This window comes from Salvelinus sp. IW2-2015, linkage group LG30 (genome assembly GCF_002910315.2).
Source record: "Salvelinus sp. IW2-2015 linkage group LG30, ASM291031v2, whole genome shotgun sequence".
In the NCBI taxonomy this organism is placed as follows: Eukaryota; Metazoa; Chordata; class Actinopteri; order Salmoniformes; family Salmonidae; genus Salvelinus; species Salvelinus sp. IW2-2015.
This window is the reverse complement of record NC_036869.1, coordinates 8610276-8631387: the sequence shown is the minus strand read 5'-3', so window position 1 is coordinate 8631387 and position 21112 is coordinate 8610276. Positions and strand designations below refer to the sequence as shown.

At 47.4% G+C, this 21112-nt stretch overlaps 1 protein-coding gene across 1 annotated transcript in view; it reads right to left on the bottom strand.

The window, feature by feature from the left end:
* LOC111954807 (PHD finger protein 14) overlaps nt 1-21112 on the bottom strand; it is a 139105-nt gene that overhangs the window by 79905 nt on the left and 38088 nt on the right. The window contains exons 13-15 of the mRNA XM_023974716.2: nt 18534-18665; nt 14615-14777; nt 180-242 (exon numbers count right to left, since the gene is read on the bottom strand). Coding sequence (XP_023830484.1) covers nt 180-242; nt 14615-14777; nt 18534-18665 — 358 coding nt within the window. The remainder of the gene's footprint in view (nt 1-179; nt 243-14614; nt 14778-18533; nt 18666-21112) is intronic.

The following is a 21112-nucleotide window of genomic DNA, read 5'->3' as shown; positions in this document are numbered from 1 at the left end:
GCAGACAATGCTGTGTGTGTGTGTTAATGGTGTAGAAGAGGTGTTAAGGAATATAGAAATATCCAGGTGAATAGAGTAGTACTGTATGTAACACAGGGGATGTGTATGTACTAGTTGTGAGTGTGTCAGGGAGGTTAGGATGTAGGAATGTTTAGTAACAAGGTAGTACAGTGACATACCTGCACTTCAAACCGCTCTTCTTCACAGATGGACACCCTCTTCCTCTTCTGCCCTCTGGTTCTCTGTGGAATACATAATGTGTTTCATTGCAGTCAGTCTTAACTAAGCTATAATTTTGTGGTAATTTATCTGCTAATTGAATGATCTGTGTGAATTGATGAGAGATAATTGACCCGAGCTCTGGTCAGTCTCATGAGCCTTGAAAGCTTATCAGCTAGCCATGCAAGGGCACAAGGTCACAGCATGGTCACTTAGGGAAAATGTCAATGTTTCTCTACTTTGAGTTGTTGAGGCAAATCATTAGTTATTGGTATTTTGTCTGACAATCTGTCAAAATAATAATTTTACTAAATTAGATATATGCTCCACAAAGTATTGGCAGTATCAGACAAATCTAACGTTATTTATTGCTTGCTTGTTATCCAAAAGATTCAGGAGCCAGTGGAAGTTTGTTTATGACGTCGTCTGCTCCCTCAGCTGTTTGTCAAAGAAAGAAAATCCACTGTGGTCTCTGCCTTTTGCAACAATACCACAGAAAGCATAAACTGCTTTCCAAAGACATTTTTTGTTTGTTTGGCACGTATTTAATCCTCTAATGCCCAGTGAGGCTGGTGTTTTGTTTTACCTCTGGACATACAAGACAAGAGAGCCACACAGTGCTGTCTGTGGACTAGGTTCTATTCATAGCTAGAGTAACACTGCCTGTCAGTTGCACGAGAGAGAGAGTGAGAGAGAAAGGGGCAGGATAGACAGACAGAGAGAGAGAGAGAGAGAGAGAGAGAGAGAGAGAGAGAGAGAGAGAGAGAGAACGAGAGCGAAAGAAAGCTGTCGGGATATGGCTGCTCCCTCCCTCCACCTCTTCATGGATCCCACTTATCTACAGCCACCATACCCTGATCCTCTTCCGATATACTGCCCCAGCCCTGCCTCCCCTCCCTCCTCCCCATCCTCCCTCCCAGTCTCAGCTCCCTGAAGGAACATAACAGATAGTCATCAGATAGAGGGGAGAAAAACACTCTCCAGTCCTCTTCCATTTTTTATTTTCCCCAGTCTTTTGTTTTTAGARTGTCAATAACCAACCCCCTCCACACCTGGAAGGAGAGAGCCTGAGGAACACTCCTCCTCTGTGGCCACTCACTGCTTGGCTGCCTAGCAAGAGTCAGAGAACACCCTAGTGTCTGTCTGTCTGTCTCCCTCTCAGACAACAAAAACAATCTGTTCTTCCTTTTCAAATTTACAAAAATGAACACAAAAAACAACCATAAATGTCTTCTCCTTCTGGGCGTGTATCTGTTATGTCAGAGAGATGGAGGGAAGGGAGAGAAAGGGGGAGGGAAGGGAGAGGGGAGAAGGTGGTGTAGAGTGGAGCAGCAGCAGTATCGACGGCTGTGCTGTGTTGAGGAGGTCTGGGTTAATGTGTTTTTCTGTTAGCTCGCATAAAGCGGCGTGCCCAGAAGTACGCTTGGCTGAGGACCCTGCTGCTGGAAGTACTCTGGGATTAAGCTGGCATTTTCTGATTTCCTCTCGCCGCGTCCGCTCCAGTCGAGGAGCTTCAATGCTGCATTTATCTTCAAATGCAAGGCGTGCGATGGCAGCCGCTGAAAGGACCCTGCTTTGCATTTTCTATGCTTTTACCAGGGCACCCCGGTGCTGGCACAGCATTAAAGCCCTGTTTCAATTAATCAGGGCTGGCTAATCGACCTCCCGCTGGCCCCTGCATGAGGATGAGTGTTGGAGTGTGTGTGGGTGTACTGCGTGCATGCCTGTGTGAGTGTGTGTGTGTGCAGGGCCACAGAGGTAAGATGGCCCATTGCCACTCTGTGGTGCAGCTCAGCCTCTTCTGGCCCATGTTCAGGGCCTGCTGACTGAGTACACTGCCTACTGGAGGGTCGTGCCCTTCTAACTCAACATGTGCCCTCAATGTCACAGAGTATGGAGGAGATGTGAAGGACATTCTACAGAGCCTGACCGTTATATTCCACTTATATACCCATGGGAGGGGGTTCAGCTTTAATACTACAGATAGATTGTAGCTTCCATCAATGCATTTGTCTGTATAATTTCCAATCCCCCATATATTTATTTGGGGGAATACACACACAGGTGGCCAAAGGTTTTGAGAATGACACAAATATTAATTTCCACAAAGTTTGCTGCTTCAGTGTCTTTAGATATTTTTGTCAGATGTTACTATGGAATACTGAAGTATAATTACAAGCATTTCATAAGTGTCAAAGGCTTTTATTGACAATTACATGAAGTTGATGCAAAGAGTCAATATTTGCAGTGTTGACCGTTCTTTTTCAAGACCTCTGCAATCTGCCCTGGCATGCTGTCAATTAACTTCTGGGCCACATCCTGACTGATGGCAGCCCATTCTTGCATAACCAATGCTTGGTTTTTGTCAGATTTTGTGGGGTTTTGTTTGTCCACCCGCCTCTTGAGGATTGACCACAAGTTCTCAATGGGATTAAGGTCTGGGGAGTTTCCTGGCCATGGACCCAAAATATCGTTGTTTTGTTCCCCGAGCCACTTAGTTATCACTTTTGCCTTATGGCAAGGTGCTCCATCATGCTGGAAAAGGCATTGTTCGTCACCAAACTGTTCCTGGATGGTTGAGAGAAGTTGCTCTCGGAGGATGTGTTGGTACCATTCTTTATTCATGGCTGTGTTCTTAGGCAAAATTGTGAGTGAGCCCATTCCCTTGGCTGAGAAGCAACCACACACATGACTGGTCTCAGGATGCTTTACTGTTGGCATGACACAGGACTGATGGTAGCGCTCACCTTGTCTTCTCCGTACAAGCTTTTTTCCGGATGCCCCAAACAATCGGAAAGGGGATTCATCAGAGAAAATGACTACCCCAGTCCTCAGCAGTCCAATCCCTGTACCTTTTGCAGAATATCAGTCTGTCCCTGATGTTTTTCCTGGAGAGAAGTGGCTTCTTTGCTGCCATTTTTGACACCAGGCCATCCTCCAAAAGTCTTCGCCTCACTGTGCGTGCAGATGCACTCACACCTGCCTGCTGCCATTCCTGAGCAAGCTCTGTACTGGTGGTGCCCGATCCCGCAGCTGAATCAATTTTAGGAGACGGTCCTGGAGCTTGCTGGACTTTCTTGGGCGCCCTGAAGCCTTCTTCACAACAATTGAACCACTCTCCTTGAAGTTCTTGATGATTCGATAAATGGTTGATTTAGGTGCAATCTTACTGGCAGCAATATCCTTGCCTGTGAAGCCCTTTTTGTTCAAAGCAATGATGACGGCACGTGTTTCCTTGCAGGTAACCATGTTTGACAGAGGAAGAACAATGATTCCAAGCACCACCCTCCTTTTGAAGCTTCTAGCCTGTTATTCGAACTCAATCAGCATGACAGAGTGATCTCCAGCCTTGTCCTCATCAACACTCATACCTGTGCTAACGAGAGAATCACTGACATGATGTCAGCTGGTGTCACGCCCTGACCATAGAGAGCTTTTATTCTCTATGTTGGTTAGGTCGGGGTGTGATTTAAGGGTGGGTTATCTAGGTGAATTATATTTCTATGTTGGCCTAGTATGGTTCCCAATCAGAGGCAGTTGTTTATCGTTGTCTCTGATTGGGGATCATATTTGGGGATCATATTTAGGTAGCCATTTTCCCATTGTGCTTTGTGGGATCTTGTCTATGTTTAGTTGCCTGAGCATTATTATAGCGTCACGTTTCGTTTGTTTGTTTTGTTCTTTGAAGTTTTCTATTCCATAATACAGGATGGAAACATACCACGCTGCATCTTGGTCTACTCCTTTTGACAAACGCGACAGAAGATCCCACCACAAACAGACCAAGCAGAAGACATCCTGCACTTGGGAGGAGATAATGGCAGGAGACGAAAGCCTTCCATGGAAGCAGACGCAGGAGGATCAACGGCGACTCCGAAGTTCACGACCACGACGGAAGCCCGAGAGGCAGCCCCCCCCAATTTCTTTGGGGGGGTGGGGGCACACAGGTTGGTCGGCGAAGCCGAGGGGCGAGTCTGAGAGCTTAGAGGAATATTGGGATAGACTGAGCGAGGAGTATTGTGAGATAGTTGAGGGGAGTGATGAGGTAGAGTGGATGTTTTGGTGTCTGGAGCAAGACAGTCGCCGTGAGGAGCGTGGGACCAGTCAGGCACCGTGTTTTGCGGAGATACGCAATGTGTCTCCAGTGCGCAGCCACAGCCCGGTGCGTTCTGTGCCAGCTCCTCGCACTTGCCGTGCGAAAGTGAGCATCCAGCCAGGACGGGTTGTGCCTGCTCAGCGCACCTGGTCTCCAGTACGCCTCGGTCCAGGATATCCTGCGCCGGCCATACGTACTGTGTCTTCAGTGCGCCTTCACAGCCCAGTACGTCCTGTGCCTCCAACCCGCACTCGTCCTGAGGTGCGTGTCATCAGCCCGGTACCACCTGTACCGGTCCCACGCATCAGGCCTCCAGTGCACCTCTACAGTCCAGAGCTTCCTGCGAGGTTTCCCGTTCCGGAGCCTCCTGCGAGGGTTCCCGGTCCGGAGCCCCCAGCGACGGTTCCCGGTCCGGAGCCCCCGGCGACGATCCACGATCCGGAGCCTCCTGAGACAGTCCGGAGCCTCCTGCGAGGGTTCCCGGTCCGGAGCCTCCGGCGACGATCCACGGCCCGGAGCCCCCGGCGACGATCCACGGAACGGAGCATCAGGCGATGATTCACGGTACGGTTCTTCCGGCGACGAGCCACGGTCCGGTTCTTCCGGCAACGAGCCATGGTCCGGTTCCTCCGATGACGTGTCCACGAGCGGAGTGGGTACTTCGCCCCGCACCGGAGCTGCAGCAGAGCTGCTGTTCCCAATCAGAGGCAGCTGTTTATCGTTGTCTCCGATTGGGGATCATATTTAGGTAGCCATTTTCCCATTGTGCTTTGTGGGATCTTGTCTATGTTTAGTTGCCTGTGAGCATTATTATAGCTTCACGTTTCGTTTGTTCATTTTGTTGTTTTGTTGTTTGAAGTTTTCTACTCTATAATAAAGGATGGAGACATACCACGCTGCATCTTGGTCTACTCCTTATGACGAACGTGACAGCTGGTCCTTTTGTGGCAGGGCTGAAATGCAGTGGAAATGCTTTTTTMGGGATTCATTTCATTTGCATGGCAAAGAGGGACTTTGCAATTAATTGCAATTAATCTGATCACTCTTTATAACCTTCTGGAGTACATGCAAATTGCCATCATACAAACTGAGGCAGCAGACTTTGTGAAAATTAATATTTGTGTCATTCTCAAAACCTTTGGCCACGACTGTACATACATACATACATACATACATACATACATACATACATACATACACACACACAAACACAGTACCAGTCAAAAGTTTGGACACTCCAAATCATTCAAGGGTTTTTCTTTAATTTTACTCTTTCATAATAATAGTGAAGACATCAACACTATGAAATAACAAATATAGAATCATGTTGTAACCAAAAAAGTATTTAGATTCTTCAAAGCAACCACCCTTTGCCTTGATGACAGCTTTGCACACTCTTGGCATTCTCTCAACCAGCTTCACCTGGAATGCTTTTCCAACATTCTTGAAGGAGTTCCCACATATGCTGAGCACATGTTGGCTACTTTTCCTTCACTCTGCGGTCTAACTCATCCCAAACCATGTCAGTTGGGTTGAGGTCGGGGGATTGTGGAGTCCAGGTCATCTGATGCAGCACTCTATCACTCTCTTGGTCAAATAGCCCTTACACAGCCTGGAGGTGTGTTGGGTCATTGTCCTTTTGAAAAACAAATTATAGTCCAACTAAGTGCAAACCAGATGGGATGGCGTATCGCTGCAGAATGRTGTGGTAGCCATGCTGGTTAAGTGTGCCTTGAATTCTAAATAAATCACAGACAGTATCACCAGCAAAGCACCCCCACATCATCACACCTRCTCCTCCATGCTTCACAGTGGGAACCACACATGCGGAGATCATCTGTTCACCTACTCTACGTCTCACAAAGACACGGCGGTTGGAACCAAAAATCTCAAATTTGGACTTATCAGACCAAAGGACAGATTTCCACCGGTCTAATGTCCATTGCTTGTGTTTCTTGGCCCAAGAACTTGACTTTCCTAGTTAAATACAGGTTAAATAAAAAATAAAAAGCAAGTCTCTTCGTCTTATTGGTGTCCTTTAGTAGTGGTTTCTTTGCAGCAATTCGACAATGATGGCCTGATTCACACAGTCTCCTCTGATCAGTTGATGTTGAGATGTGTGTATTACTTGAACTCTGTGAAGCATTTATTTGGGCTGCAATCTGAGGTGCAGTTTACTCTATTGAACTTATCCTCTGCAGCAGAGGTAACTCTGGGTCTTCCTTTCCTGTGGTGGTCCTCATGAGAGCCAGTTTCATCATAGTGCTTGATGGTCATTGCYATTGCACTTGAAGAAACATTCAAAGTTCCTCAAATTTTCCGGACTGACTGACCTTTGTCTTATTTGAGCTGTTCTTGCCATAATATGGACCGGGTCTTTTACCAAATAGGGATATCTTCTGTATACCACCCCTAACTTGTCACAACACAACTGATTGGCTCAAACGCATTAAGGAGCAAAGAAATTCGACAAATTAACTTTTAACAAGGCACACCTGTTAATTGAAATGCATTCCAGGTGACTACCTCATGAATCTGGTTGAGAGAATGCCAAGAGTGTGCAAAGCAATCATCAATGCAAAGGGTGGCTACTTTGAAGAATGTCAAATATAAAAAATATTTAGATTTGTTTAACACTTTTTTGGTTACTACATGATTCCATATGTGTTATTTCATAGTGTTGATGTCTTCACTATTATTTGACAATGTAGATAATATTAAACATAAAMAAAAACCCTTGAATGAGTAGGTGTTTCCAAACCTTTGACKAGTGTGTGTATATACACTGCTCAAAAAAATAAAGGGAACACTAAAATAACACATCCTAGATCTGAATGAATGAAKTATTCTTATTAAATACTTTTTTCTTTACATAGTTGAATGTGCTGACAACAAAATCACACAAAAATTATCAATGGAAATCAAATTTATCAACCCATGGAGATCTGGATTTGGAGTCACACATTAAAGTGGAAAACCACACTACAGGCTGATGTAAACTTTGATGTAATGTCCTTAAAACAAGTCAAAATGAGGCTCAGTAGTGTGTGTGGCCTCCACGTGCCTGTATGACCTCCCTACAACGCTTGGGCATGCTCCTGATGAGGTGGCGGATGGTCTCCTGAGGGATCTCCTCCCAGGGACCTGGACTAAAGCATCCGCCAACTCCTGGACAGTCTGTGGTGCAACGTGGCGTTGGTGGATGGAGCGAGACATGATGTCCCAGATGTGCTCAATTGGATTCAGGTCTGGGGAACGGCGGGCCAGTCCATAGCATCAATGCCTTCCTCTTGCAGGAACTGCTGACACACTCCAGCCACATGAGGTCTAGCCATGTCTTGCATTAGGAGGAACCCAGGGCCAAACCGCACCAGCATAATGGTCTCACAAGGGGTCTGAGGATCTCATCTCGGTACCTAATGCAGTCAGGCTACCTCTGGCGAGCACATGGAGGGCTGTGCGGCCCCCAAGAAATGCCACTCCACACAATGACTGACCCACCGCCAAACCGGTCATGCTGGAGGATGTTGCAGGCAGGAGAACGTTCTCCATGGCGCTCCATACTCTGTCACGTGCTCAGTGTGAACCTGCTTTCATCTGTGAAGAGCACAGGGGCCAGTGGCGAATTTGCCATTCTGGTGTTCTCTGGCAAATGCCAAACGTCCTGCACGGTGTTGGGCTGTAAGCACAACCCCCACCTATGGACGTCGGGCCCTCATACCACCCTCATGGAGTCTGTTCCTGACCGCTTTGAGCAGACACATGCACATTTGTGGCCTGCTGGAGGTCATTTTGCAGGGCTCTGCAGTTCCTCCTGATCCTCCTTGCACAAAGGCGGAGGTACGGTCCTGCTGCTGGGTTGTTGCCCTCCTACGGCCTCCTCCACGTCTCCTGATGTACTGGCCTGTCTCCTGTAGCGCCTCCATGCTCTGGACACTACGCTGACAGACACAGCAAACCTTCTTGCCACAGCTCCATTGATGTGCCATCCTGGATGAGCTGCACTACCTGAGCCACTTGTGTGGGTTGTAGACTCCGTCTCATGCTACCCCTAGAGTGAAAGCAAAAACGCCAGCATTCAAAAGTGACCAAAACATCAGCCAGGAAGCATAGGAACTGAGAAGTGGTCTGTGGTCACCACCTGCAGAACCACTCCTTTATTGGGGTTGTCTTGCTAATTGCCTATAATTTCCACCTGTTGTCTATTCCATTTGCACAACAGCATGTGAAATTTATTGTCAATCAGTGTTGCTTCCTAAGTGGACAGTTTGATTTCACAGAAGTGTGATTGACTTGGAGTTACATTGCGTTGTTTAAGTGTTCCCTTTATTTTTTTGAGCAGTGTATATATATATATATATATATATATATATTACACACACAAATATCTTTAAATATATTTTCCTTTATTATTTTCCCCTAACCCTACCACCCCTTCCCTAATAGGAGTAAACTAATGGACAATACCACTTAGGCTTCTACTTCCAGCTGATACATAATATTTACATTTGATGGACACAATGTATTTTACAAAGTTTTTAAAAAAATCATCTCTGAAGACCATTTCTATTTTGTCATATATTTTTAACTGGGCTGTTTCACAAAAGTTCTGAACCTATGTACATTTTATGGACACTTTTATTTTCCATTCGTTTTTTGCCATATACTCTTTTCAACACTCATTGAATCATTACATCTCAGAACCATCAGTTCCGGCCCACACTATACCGCATTTTCAAGGAAGCTTGGTCTTTGCTTCTTGTAATATAATCTACCGACAATATCTCACATTTTCAGGCCTATATCTCCAAAACGAATCGTTCCAGACCAAAACCATCCTGCATTTTCAAAAGGTTTGGTAATCATTGCTTCTTCTTCTAGAATCTTGTGTGACAGTGTGTGTAATGGGGTGGTGATGAAGCATGGCCCTGCTCTAACACCCCTCCATGATTACACAGGAACATCCTGTATGAACATATGCCATTAGTCTAGTGAGAATGATGATGAGAATTAAGTTACTACATCTAGTTACCACTGGGTCCTCCGCTCCGTTAACTTCTCTAATCCTGCATGGTGCTGTGAAATGATTCATGGCTGTTAAAGATGCAATGATGTACTTAATTAAAAGATTGATTTAGCTCAGAGTCGTACAAACTGCCCCCAGTTAATATTTCCTCACCTGAGCAGAGACCCTGATTAGGTATGCTGATTAGGTATGCTGTGTGTGTACGTGTGTGTGTCCACATTTTACCTTATATCTTATTTTAATAATGTTTTATGTTAGTCTGCATTGCACTGAATTCTGCATTGGATTTGTGTTGATCTTTCCCTGGCCTTTCATAGATTACCTTAATGGAGTCAACCAGTATAGAGAGCAAATAGTTAACCAAACTCATACTCTGGTCCCCACCCARACGCACACCGCAGGCAGGAGAAGTGGCTTCGAAGGGAGCGAGGAAGGGAGAAATGGAGGGAGGTAGGGAGGGCTGAAGTGAAGGAGCCAACTGGCAGTGGTTCTACCATCTAGCATTTATAATGATAAGTGTTCCATCTGCTGAGTGGTGGACGAGGAGCCAAAGGCGACAGATGGAATTGTTTTCACAATCTGTTTAAATATGTAGTCTTCCTTTTTAAAGACACACACAACCCGGCTCCGTCACTTGCTTGCTTGCTAGCGTCAAGAACAACAAGGAGATGTTAGATTTCCTCCTTTGTTAATATTCAAACTTCATTTTACATGAATCACTCATCCCAATCCTCTGTAGATTGGAAGAAGTTCAGGTGGACCTGAACCAACTAGCCAGGGGGGGGGGGTTTGGGACTGAACACCAGAGGAAGTATACGTTTGGATCCACCCCCTCTAGTTTCCTGGCATGTCTACTAGCAATCCTGTTTAGTACAGCAGCGTATCCTGTTTAGTACAGCAGTGTGACCTAGTCCTGTGAGTCTGGCCTGATACATGCTATATCTGTCGGGCTCTGTTAGTTCGGCCTTGTATATCTGTCGGGCTCTGTTAGTTCGGCCTTGTATATCTGTCGGGCTCTGTTAGTATGGCCTGGTATATCTGTCGGGCTCTGTTAGTCCGGCCTGGTATATCTGTCGGGCTCTGTTAGTCCGCCTGGTATATTGTCGGGCTCTGTTAGTCCGGCCTGTGTATATCTGTCGGGCCTCTGTAGTCCGGCCTTGTATATCTTGTCGGGCTCTGTTAGTCCGGCCTGGTATATCTGTCGGGCTCTGTTAGTCCGGCCTGGTATATCTGTCGGTCTGTTAGTCCGGCCTGGTATATCTGTCGGGCTCTGTAGTATGGCCTGGTATATCTGTCGGGCCTCTGGTTAGTCGGCCTGGTATATCTGTCGGGCTCTGTTAGTCCGGCTGGTATATCTGTCGGGCTCTGTTAGTCCGGCCTGGTATATCTGTCGGGCTCTGTTAGTCCGGCCTGGTATATCTGTCGGGCTGTTAGTCCGGCCTGGTATATCTGTGGGCTCTGTTAGTCCGGCCTTGTATATCTGTCGGGCTCTGTTAGTCCGGCCTGGTATATCTGTCGGGCTCTGTTAGTCCGGCCTGGTATATCTGTCGGGCTCTGTTAGTCCGGCCTGGATATCTGTCGGGCTCTGTTAGTCCGGCCTGTTATATCTGTCGGGCTCTGTTAGTTCGGCCTGTATATCTGTCGGGCTCTGTTAGTTCGGCCTTGTATATCTGTCGGGCTCTGTTAGTATGGCCTGGTATATCTGTCGGGCTCTGTTAGTCCGGCCTGGTATATTGTCGGGCTCTGTTAGTCCGGCCTGGTATATCTTCGGTCTGTTAGTCGGCCTGGTATATCTGTCGGGCTCTGTTAGTCGGCCTGTATATCTGTCGGGCTCTGTTAGTCCGGCCTGGTATATCTGTCGGGCTCTGTTAGTCCGGCCTGGTATATCTGTCGGGCTCTGTTAGTGGCTGGTATATTGTCGGGCTCTGTTAGTCCGGCCTGGTATATCTGCGGGCTCTGTTAGTCCGGCCTGGTATATCTGTCGGGCTCTGTTAGTCCGGCCTGGTATATCTGTCGGCTCTGTTAGTCCGGCCTGGTATATCTGTCGGGCTCTGTTAGTCCGGCCTGTATATCTGTCGGGCTCTGTTAGTCCGGCCTGGTATATCTGTCGGGCTCTGTTAGTCCGGCCTGGTATATCTGTCGGCTCTGTTAGTCCGGCCTGGTATATCTGTCGGGCTCTGTTAGTCCGGCCTGGTATATCTGTCGGCTCTGTTAGTCCGGCCTGGTATATCTGTCGGGCTTTGTAGTCCGGCCTGGTTATATCTGTCGGGCTCTGTTAGTCCGGCCTGGTATATCTGTCGGCTCTGTTAGTCCGGCCGGGTATATCTGTCGGGCTCTGTTAGTCCGGCCTGGTATATCTGTCGGGCTCTGTTAGTCCGGCCTGGTATATCTGTCGGGCTCTGTTAGTCCGCCTGGTATATCTGTCGGGCTCGTGTTAGTCGGCCTGGTATATCTGTCGGGCTCTGTTAGTCCGGCCTGGTATATCTGTCGGGCTCTGTTAGTCCGGCCTGGTATATCTGTCGGGCTCTGTTAGTCCGGCCTGGTATATCTGTCGGGCTCTGTTAGTCCGGCCTGGTATATCTGTCGGGCTCTGTTAGTCCGGCCTGGTATATCTGTCGGCTCTGTTAGTCCGGCCTGGTATATCTGTCGGGCTCTGTTAGTCCGGCCTGGTATATCTGTCGGGCTCTGTTAGTCCGGCCTGGTATATCTGTCGGCTCTGTGAGTCTGGCCTGGTATATCTGTCGGCTCTGTTAGTCCGGCCTGGTATATCTGTCGGGCTCTGTTAGTCCGGCCTGGTAATCTGTCGGCTCTGTAGTCGGCCTGGTATATCTGTCGGGCTCTGTAGTCCGGCCTGGTATATCTGTCGGGCTCTGTTAGTCCGGCCTGGTATATCTGTCGGGCTCTGTTGTCCGCGCTGGTATATCTGTCGGGCTCTGTGAGTCCGGCCTGGTAATCTGTCGGGCTCTGTGAGTCCGGCCTGGTATATCTGTCGGGCTCTGTTAGTCCGGCCTGGTATATCTGTCGGGCTCTGTTAGTCCGGCCTGGTATATCTGTCGGGCTCTGTTAGTCCGGCCTGGTATATCTGTCGGGCTCTGTTAGTCTGCTGGTATCATCTGTCGGCCTGTTAGTCCGGCCTGGTATATCTGTCGGGCTCTGTTAGTCCGGCCCTGGTATATCTGTCGGGCTCTGTGAGTCCTGGCCTGGTATATCTGTCGGGCTCTGTTAGTCCGGCCTGGTATATCTGTCGGGCTCTGGTGAGTCCGGCCTGGTATATCTGTCGGGCTCTGTGAGTCCTGGCCTGGTATATCTGTCGGCTCTGTTAGTCCGGCCTGGTATATCTGTCGGGCTCTGTGAGTCCTGGCCTGTATATCTGTCGGGCTCTGTTGAGTCTGGCCTGGTATTCTGTCGGGCTCTGTTAGTCCGGCCTGGTATATCTGTCGGGCTCTGTTAGTTGGCCTGGGTATATCTGTCGGGCTCTGTGAGTCTGGCCTGGTATATTCTGTCGGGCTCTGTGAGTCTGGCCTGGTATATCTGGTGACGGGTCAGACGGGACAAAGAAGGGCTAGACTACAGACGTCATTGGGGCTGGACTCATACCTATGATGGAGTACTTTAACCCCCGGTATAGGTRGACGGATTACTGTCTGTTTCTCCAAACCCGGGAAATACATTCTGGATTATACAGTAGATGGCWGGACAATTCAAAAGGCTACCCCAGAAATATCAACACAATTGACCCCAAAACTAGCAAAGTGGAGGCCGGGAAAGCCCATTTTGACAGACGACCACCTAACGGGATACTTTCTGGATTTTGGTAAGGATGCCCTTTATCGACATCCCCAGAGTCAGATATATTTGCATCCAGTATGAAGGAAGTTAGAGGTAGTTTCGCGTGCCAATGCTAATGTTTATTTTTCTAAATTAATAAAAATGAAAAGCTGAAATGTCTTGAGTCAATAAGTATTCAAGCCTTTTGTTATGTCAAGCCTAATTACCTTCAGGAGTAAAAATGTGCTTAACAAGTCACATAATAATTTGCATGGACTAACTGTGTGGAATAAATGTGTTTAACATTTTTGAACGACTACCCCATCTCTGTATCTCACACATACATAAGTCGAGCAGTGAATTTCAAACACAGATTCAATGCCTCTCAAAGAATGGCACCTATTGGTAGATGGGTAAAAAATGTTTGAATATCCTTTTGACCATGGTGAAGTTATTAATTACACTTTGGATGGTGTATCAATACACCCAGTCACTACAAAGATACAGGCGTCCTTCCTACTCAGTTGACGGAGAGAAACAAAACCGCTCAGGAATTTCACCCTGAGGCCAATGGTGACTTTAAAACAGTTACAGAGTTGAATGGCTGTGATAGAAGAAAACTGAGGATGGATCAACAACATTGTAGTTACTCCACAATACTAACCTAATTCACAGAGTGAAAAGAAGGAAGCCTGTACAGAATAAAWATATTCTAAAACATATATCCTGTTTGCAATAAGGTAATAAAGTTATACTGCAAAAAATGTGGCAAAGAAATTTACTTTTTGTCCTGAAAAAGCATTATGTTTGAGGCAAATCCAACACAACAAATCACAGAGTACCATGTTTTGGGTGTGCTTGTCATCGGCAAGGAATAGGGAGTTTTTTAGGATAAAAAGAAAAAGAATCGAGCTAAGCACAGACAAAGTCCTAGAGGAAAACCTGGTTCAGTCTGCTTTCCAACAGACACTGGAAGACAAATCCACAGCAGGACAATAACCTAAAATGCAAGCCCGAAATATACACTTAAGTTACTTACCAAGAAGACATTGAATGTTCCCGAGTGGCCTAGTTACAGTTTTGACTTAAATCAGCTTGAAAATCTATGGCAAGACTTGAAAATGGATGTTTAGCAACGATCAACAACCAACTTGACAGAGCTTGAAGAATGTTAAAAAGAATAAAATGGGCAAATGTCGTACAATCCAGGTTTGCAAAGCTCTATACAACTCACAGCTGTAAATCACTGCCAAATGTCATTCTAACATGTATTGACTCAGTGGGTTGAATACATATCTAATCCAAATATATCAGCGTTTTATATTCCAATAATACATTTAAAATGTAGAATTTTTCTTTCACTTTGACAGTTTTTTGTGTATAATGTTGACAGAAAATTACAATTAAATCCATTTRAATCCCACTTTGTAACGCAACAACACATGGAAAAAGTCAAGTTTCTGAAGGCACTGTACATAATAAATAAAAAGTGTGTTAATACACACCGTGCCCCTCACATCTCGTTTCTTGGGCTCCGGGGACATCTCCTGAGGGATGAATTTGATTGGTCCTTTAATCTGTCTCCGAGACCTCTTAGTACCGTCGGGCAGCGTCTCCATGGCGATGTCGGCATCATCACTACTGGCCTGGTCACACTCTGAACATTGCCTGAGAAGAAGCGGGAGGTAGAGAAAGGTAGAAGTAGAGTGGTAGAGAGAAGAGAGAGGGATGATCTTTCACGGTCCAGACAGTGTCCTCTCGTCTTTGCAGGGGTATTGATTTGACTAATCTGTGAACATCTTAAGCATGGAAAACAGGTTTCAGATACCTTTCTCTCTTACTATCAATGTCTGACAAACAGGATCTAGATGTTGCTGATTATGTTGGAGAAAACAAACAAAACACTAAGGCTTTGGTCTGTAATGTCTGTCTTTGTTGAAATCTATGAAAATAATATTTGCTTGGTTCGAAAAAAAGAAGAAAATGCTGTTTTCCCAAAGTATTGAAATCTGAGCCTGGAGGTCTGCCCCTGGATTTGAGGACAGGGGTTTATGCTGACCCAGGCAAAGCATACGACTGTGACATACGTTTCTGCCAGTCTTATAAATTAGATCACATCAGTATTATAGCTTAAGGCAAAGTGAACTTGTGGATCCTCTGTGTGTTTCTAGTTCCTACTGAGAAGCCCTGTCTGCACCTTTCTTTCTGCCTCTTTCGTGGGGTGCAGATCATAGTAATTAGGTATGACTTGGCCTCGGCTCCACAAAATTATATCCATCCAAACACTTTGTAATTTCTGCCCTCCGGAGCAGAACGCCGCCGTGCTCTCTAATTCATGGTTTAAATGATTTACTCCCAGTCACAGGCATGGACAACGTGCAGGTTGAGGTGCCACAAAAACAAACACATTACAATCCCCCATCCTCCTTAACTTAGAATAGGAAGTAAAAAGGGAGATGAATAACTGTGGAAGTAGCTCACTAAGTGACAGAGACAGAATACTACTGAAACTATTGAGACAGATACACAAAAGAGCTCGTCTATTTATCTARCCAGATAAGGACATCTAGCTCTTCTGTGTGAAGTGGGACATTTCCACCATCTCTGCATTCTCCATCTGATAAATCTACTGCCATTGAGTATTCTGAAATGTCACACTTAATACAAATAAATCAATTGTGGACACTAATGTATCTTCTACTCCAAGTTATTATAAAACGGTTTGTTTGGATCCTCGATGCTGATTGGATGATATGCGGGACATTTACTCACGCAAAATACCATGACGTGTTAATCTCATAATTCCACTATCCCGCAGTCCAGGCAGGAAATTCTGTCAAAATATCCCTTGGGCAAAAAAGCGTCTACACTATTTTTCCATGCTACTATTTGATTTGCAACAGATGGGGGCTTTATAAACCTACCTGTCTGCCTTTACAACTACACTATTTTTCCATGCTACTATTTGATTTGCAACAGATGGGGGCTTTATAAACCTACCTGTCTGCCTTTACAACCTGTTCAACAATGAATCATTTTACAAATGCTTTCTCTCCCATGCCAGTAGGCTAGGTAGCCCAAGAATGAAACCAACTAATTCACCATGGAAACTGAACACTCAAGAATTCATTCATTTATTAACCAGCGCAGTGCGGCCTATGTAGGCCTATTGGATATTCATTAAATCATTATTTATTGAGGTTCTCATCATCACTGAATCTCTGCTAGCTAGCTACATGCCAATGATTTGGTTAGCATAGCAATGTCCAAAGAATAGAATGATTAGAATTAACAACTGCGTCAAAACATAAGAAAATAACTAACGACCAGCCCGCTGTTTTTAATGAAAACATTAGATTAATATTTGTATAAATATGTGGGCAACCGTTTTATAAAAGCAATAAGGCCCTCAAACCCGGGGAATATCGTATGATAACTCCTGACTAAGGGCTGTTCCCYGCCCTTGGCTTCGTCTCGGGTCTAAGAACAGCCCTTAGTCATGCGTTATCACACGATAATCCCCGGGTTCTCATGTTTTTATACAATGTTATAACAATGTCATAACAGATTTACAGTACAGTGTCGTGTGTGTGTACTATGGACAGCACTTGGTCCAACTTTTGGTTTTGTAAACTCTTGTACCATCGAGTCCTCTGGCACCCATTCACCATTCACTCCCCAAGTCCCTCTCTTTCTTTCCCAGCTCTCTCTTTCCCATCGCTCTCTTTCTTATCCCCCTCTCTCTCTCTTTTTCTTTCCCAGCTCTCTCTCTTTCCCATCTCTCTCTTTCTTATCCCCCTCTCTCTCTTTTTCTTTCCCAGCTCTCTCTTTCCCATCTCATCTCTCTCTTTCTTATCACTCTCTCTCTTTTTCTTTCCCATCTCTCTCTCTTTCCAATCTCACCTCTATCCCACCTCTTGCTCGCTCTGCTCTTTCCTTCTTATATCTCTCTCTTTCTTATCTCTTTTTCTTTCTTTTCTCTTTTTTTTCTTTCTTTCTTATCTCTCTCTCTCTCTCTTTCCCATCTCTCTCTCTTTCCATCTCTCTCCTCTCTCATCTCTCTCCTCTCCTCCCTCTCTCTCCTCTCTCCCTCTCTCTCCCATCGCTCTCTCTTCCATCGCTCTCTTCTCTCCCATCGCTCTCTCTCTCCCATCGTCTCTCGTCTCCATCGCTCTCTCTCTCCCATCGCTCTCTCTCTCCCATCGCTCTCCTCCATCGCTCTCCCATCTCTCTCTTTCCCATCTCTCTCTTTCCCATCTCTCTCTCTTTCCATCTCTCTCTCTTCCATCTCTCTCCCATCTCCTCTCTTTCATCTCTCCCTCTCTTCCCATCTCTCCCTCTCTTTTCCCATCTCCCTCCTCTCTCTTTTCCCATCTCTCGTCTCTCTCTCTTTCCCTCTCTCTCCCTCCTCTCTCCTTTCCTCATCTCTCCTCCTCTCTCTCTTACGGGATTGGATGGCTACCCCAGCCTTCTCTCCCCTCTGCTCTCTCTTCTTCTTCTCCGATCTCTCTCTTCACTCCTCATCTGGCTCTTTCCCATCTCCTCCCTCCTCTCGCTCTTTCCCCATCTTCCTCTCTCGCTCTTTCCCATCTCTCTCTCCCTCTCTCTCCCATCTTTCTATCTCTCTCTTTCTGTGTGCGGCTCTGCCGTGCTCTGCGTCTGCTCTGTCTCGCGTCTGTTCGTCTGTCTGTCTGTCTGTCACTGCCTGCCTTGCCTGCGTCTGTCTGCCTGGCGTCTGTCTGTCTACTGGTCTGTCTGCCACGCGTCCTGCTCCTGTCTGCCATGCCCGACGTCTGTCTGTCCTGCCCTGCCCGGCTGTCCTGTCCTGCACTGCCCGCGCTCTGTCTGTCTGCTGCCCGCGTCCTGTTCCTGTCTGTCCGCGTGTCGTGTTCCCGTCGTCCGTGTCTGGCTCCTGTTCTGCCCGCGTCTGTCTGTCTGTCTGCCGCGTCGTCTGTCTGTCTGTCTTTGCCCGCGTCCTGTGTCTGGCGCTCGTCTGTCTGCCTCGCGTCTGTCTGCCCGGTCGTCTGCTGTCTGTCTGCCCGCGTCTGTCTGGAATCGCCCCGCTGTCTGTCTGTCTGGTCGCCCGCGTCGCCTGTCTGTCAGCCAGTCGTCTGTCTTGTCGCCCGCGTCTGTCTGTCTGTTGGCGCCGCCCGCGTCTGGTCTGTCTGTCTGCGCCGCCGCGCGTCTGTCCTGTCTGTCGCCCGCCCGCTCTGTCGCCCCGTCTGGTCTGCGCCCCGCGTCTGTCTGTCCTGTTCTGGCCGGCCCGCGTTCTGTCGTGTCTGCCAGCGTGCGCCTGCCTGGTCGCCAGTCGTGCGCCTGCCTGTCCGCCTGCCTGCGTCTGTCTGCTCTTGCGTATGTCTGCGCTGCCCGCGTCTGTCCGTCCGCGTCTGTCGGTCTTTGTCCTGGGTCTCCCTGCCCTCTCACCAGTAGCTGTTCTTGGTCTTCATTGGGCATTGCGTGTCAGCGAGGATTCCAGCAGCCCAGGTGGTGTGAAGCTTGCATGCTGTACACGATCGCAGGAGATGCTGGTCTTGGTTCTTCTTACAGATCCCACAGCTAAACAGGAACACCACACACACACACACACATTCAGCCATATAGGCCTTTGTGCTTGTATGAATGCCTGTTTGAATGTTGTTTGTTTACCGTGTACGAGACAGCTGGTAGATTGGAGGACTTCCCATGAAGGGAAGGGGGGGGGGGGGAAGAAAAAGGGGGGGAAGGGGGAAGAAAAGAAAAAAGGGGAAGGGGGAAGAGGGGGGAAAAAAGGGGGGAAAAAGAGGAAAGAACAGGGGGAAAAATGGAGGGGGGGGGGGAGAGGGGAAAAAAGGAAGGAAGGGAAAAAGGAAAAGGACTCCTCCCCTCCTTCGTTGCTGGGCTTCCTCCTGCTTTAGGGAGCTTTCAGGACCGACGGAAAAAACGAAAGCGAAGTTCGTTTCTGTCACAGAAATACACTAATACAATTGTAGGTGTACTGAGACCTTGAGAGAAGCAGTGAAGGACAGAACCAGTCAACAGGTCGTCCACAGAGAGGAGGGAGAGAGAGGACAGAGAAAAAGGGGAGAGAGGAAAGGGGAGGTGAGAGAGAGAGGATGTTTTGTCTGTGGGGGGGGGGGGGCTGTTGTTGGCTGGACAGACAGACAGACGTGGATGTGTGTTTATTTCTCCACTGCATCTCGTTGGCTACATGGTGGCTGCTGTCTGTCGCAGGTTAATTAGAAAACCGATCTGCTAGGGAGAGACTGGGGAGCTGGTGGGCCACTAAACAGACAGGCTTCTCACTGGGGCAGCTCTAATCTGAGCACGCTCACTACGCCGTAGCCCACGGCTCCCAGGGACCGGTCCTGTGGGGGTGCCCGGGCCACAGGACCCCAGGGTGTGTGTGATCTACTAATTGTGGACCACAGTCCCCTTCTGCATTAGCTCAGTGAGTAGAAAACCCCTCAGAGAGATGGGTGTGTGAAGGTATATTCTAAAATAAGAATCAGAGACAGGCTGGACCAGCCTCAGGCCATCTGGCTGGTTCATACTGGGTGCGAGACAGGCTCTGAGGCTGTGGGGGACCGAGTGGCAAACACACACACACACACTAGATAGCAAACACAGCACACACACAAACGGCACCCTGGGAAGGGTCAGCTGACAGGCACGCCTCAGGAAGATTCTCAGTGTATGACACAGGCGTGCACAGCATTTCAAATGAGATGCTTTACCTCAGTGCCAAACTGAACACTGCCAGGAAATGATAATGGTAAAAACACTGTGACCGGGTCTTTTGAAGTTTCACAATGTCTAACGAAAAATGTTTCCTCTCCCTGAGACGTCCCCCACAATGACAACACTGACTCTGTATAGGATGAGGGATGGGTCTGCGGTCGGGTAACATCAATAATTTCTGGTAATGTACGGGACGGGCAGAGGGATGACAAATAGGAAATGAAAAGGTATCAGATAGATGACACAAAGCAACGCGGGGACGTGACTGATGTAGCTACTTAAACCTTTCCACCTTTCTAATTACGGGATTTATGGAGGTCGTTGCAGATCGACGTCGTTCGTTCAGTCTTTCTTTCCTCCCATCCTCTAGCTATATCACACCATCCATTTATCTGAAGCCAGCCCCCGTCGCCAGCCAAACTTTTAAATCAGCATCATGCATTCAGTTAGCCACTTACGTAGATGCATTTTGAAAGAGCTGATGACATATGCAGTTCCAGGCGCCACGGGCAACTGTAAGTTGTATTATCTAGGCCTACCTGCTAATCTTAGAGACTGGGTGTAACCAGGGGGTGTCTGTGTGTGTTGTGTGTGTGTCTTGCTATAGCATCCTGTCAGAGCTCCAACGCTCCACAGGCCTCTCATCCTCAGTTCTCATTCTCACCTCAACACAGCACCACACACACCAAGGCTGCTTTTAAAGAAGTGTCAGTGTCAGCACTTCCAAACAGGCTCTGTCACTTTCAAAAAAAGTAAAAAAGGTCTCACAGCAATTTCTGCAGAGCTGCATTTCGCACTCATTAAACAACCCATCACCCGTGGCGACGCATCTTGGCGATTTGGTTGCCATGGCGAGTGTGAACGTGGTAGAAAGCAAGCGGACAGTTTCTAGCTTCATTTAGAGTGGAGCAGAGCCAGGTCTGGTCTGCCTTCATGGTAAAGGACAGGTCAATCACTTACAGGAGACTATTATGGGCTGCAGAATTAACTCTGTGGGTTGCTATGGCTAATCTAGATTCCTCTCAATACTTCGTCATCACCAGGTCCTGGGCATGTAGCAGGGAGACCTGTCCGGTTGGGGGTTGATCCTCTGACTTCTCTGCCCTGCCTAGGTGTGATGAAACTAAAATTACAGGACAGGTGCTGGAGTTTGGTTTAGTGGGAGTGTTGCCAACTCAGGACTAAACATGAGAGAAATAGGAGGAGAAAGTGGACGAGGAGAAAGTGGACGAGGAGGAGGAAAGGAGGAGGAGAAAGTGGACGAGGAGGAAAGGAGGAGGAGAAAG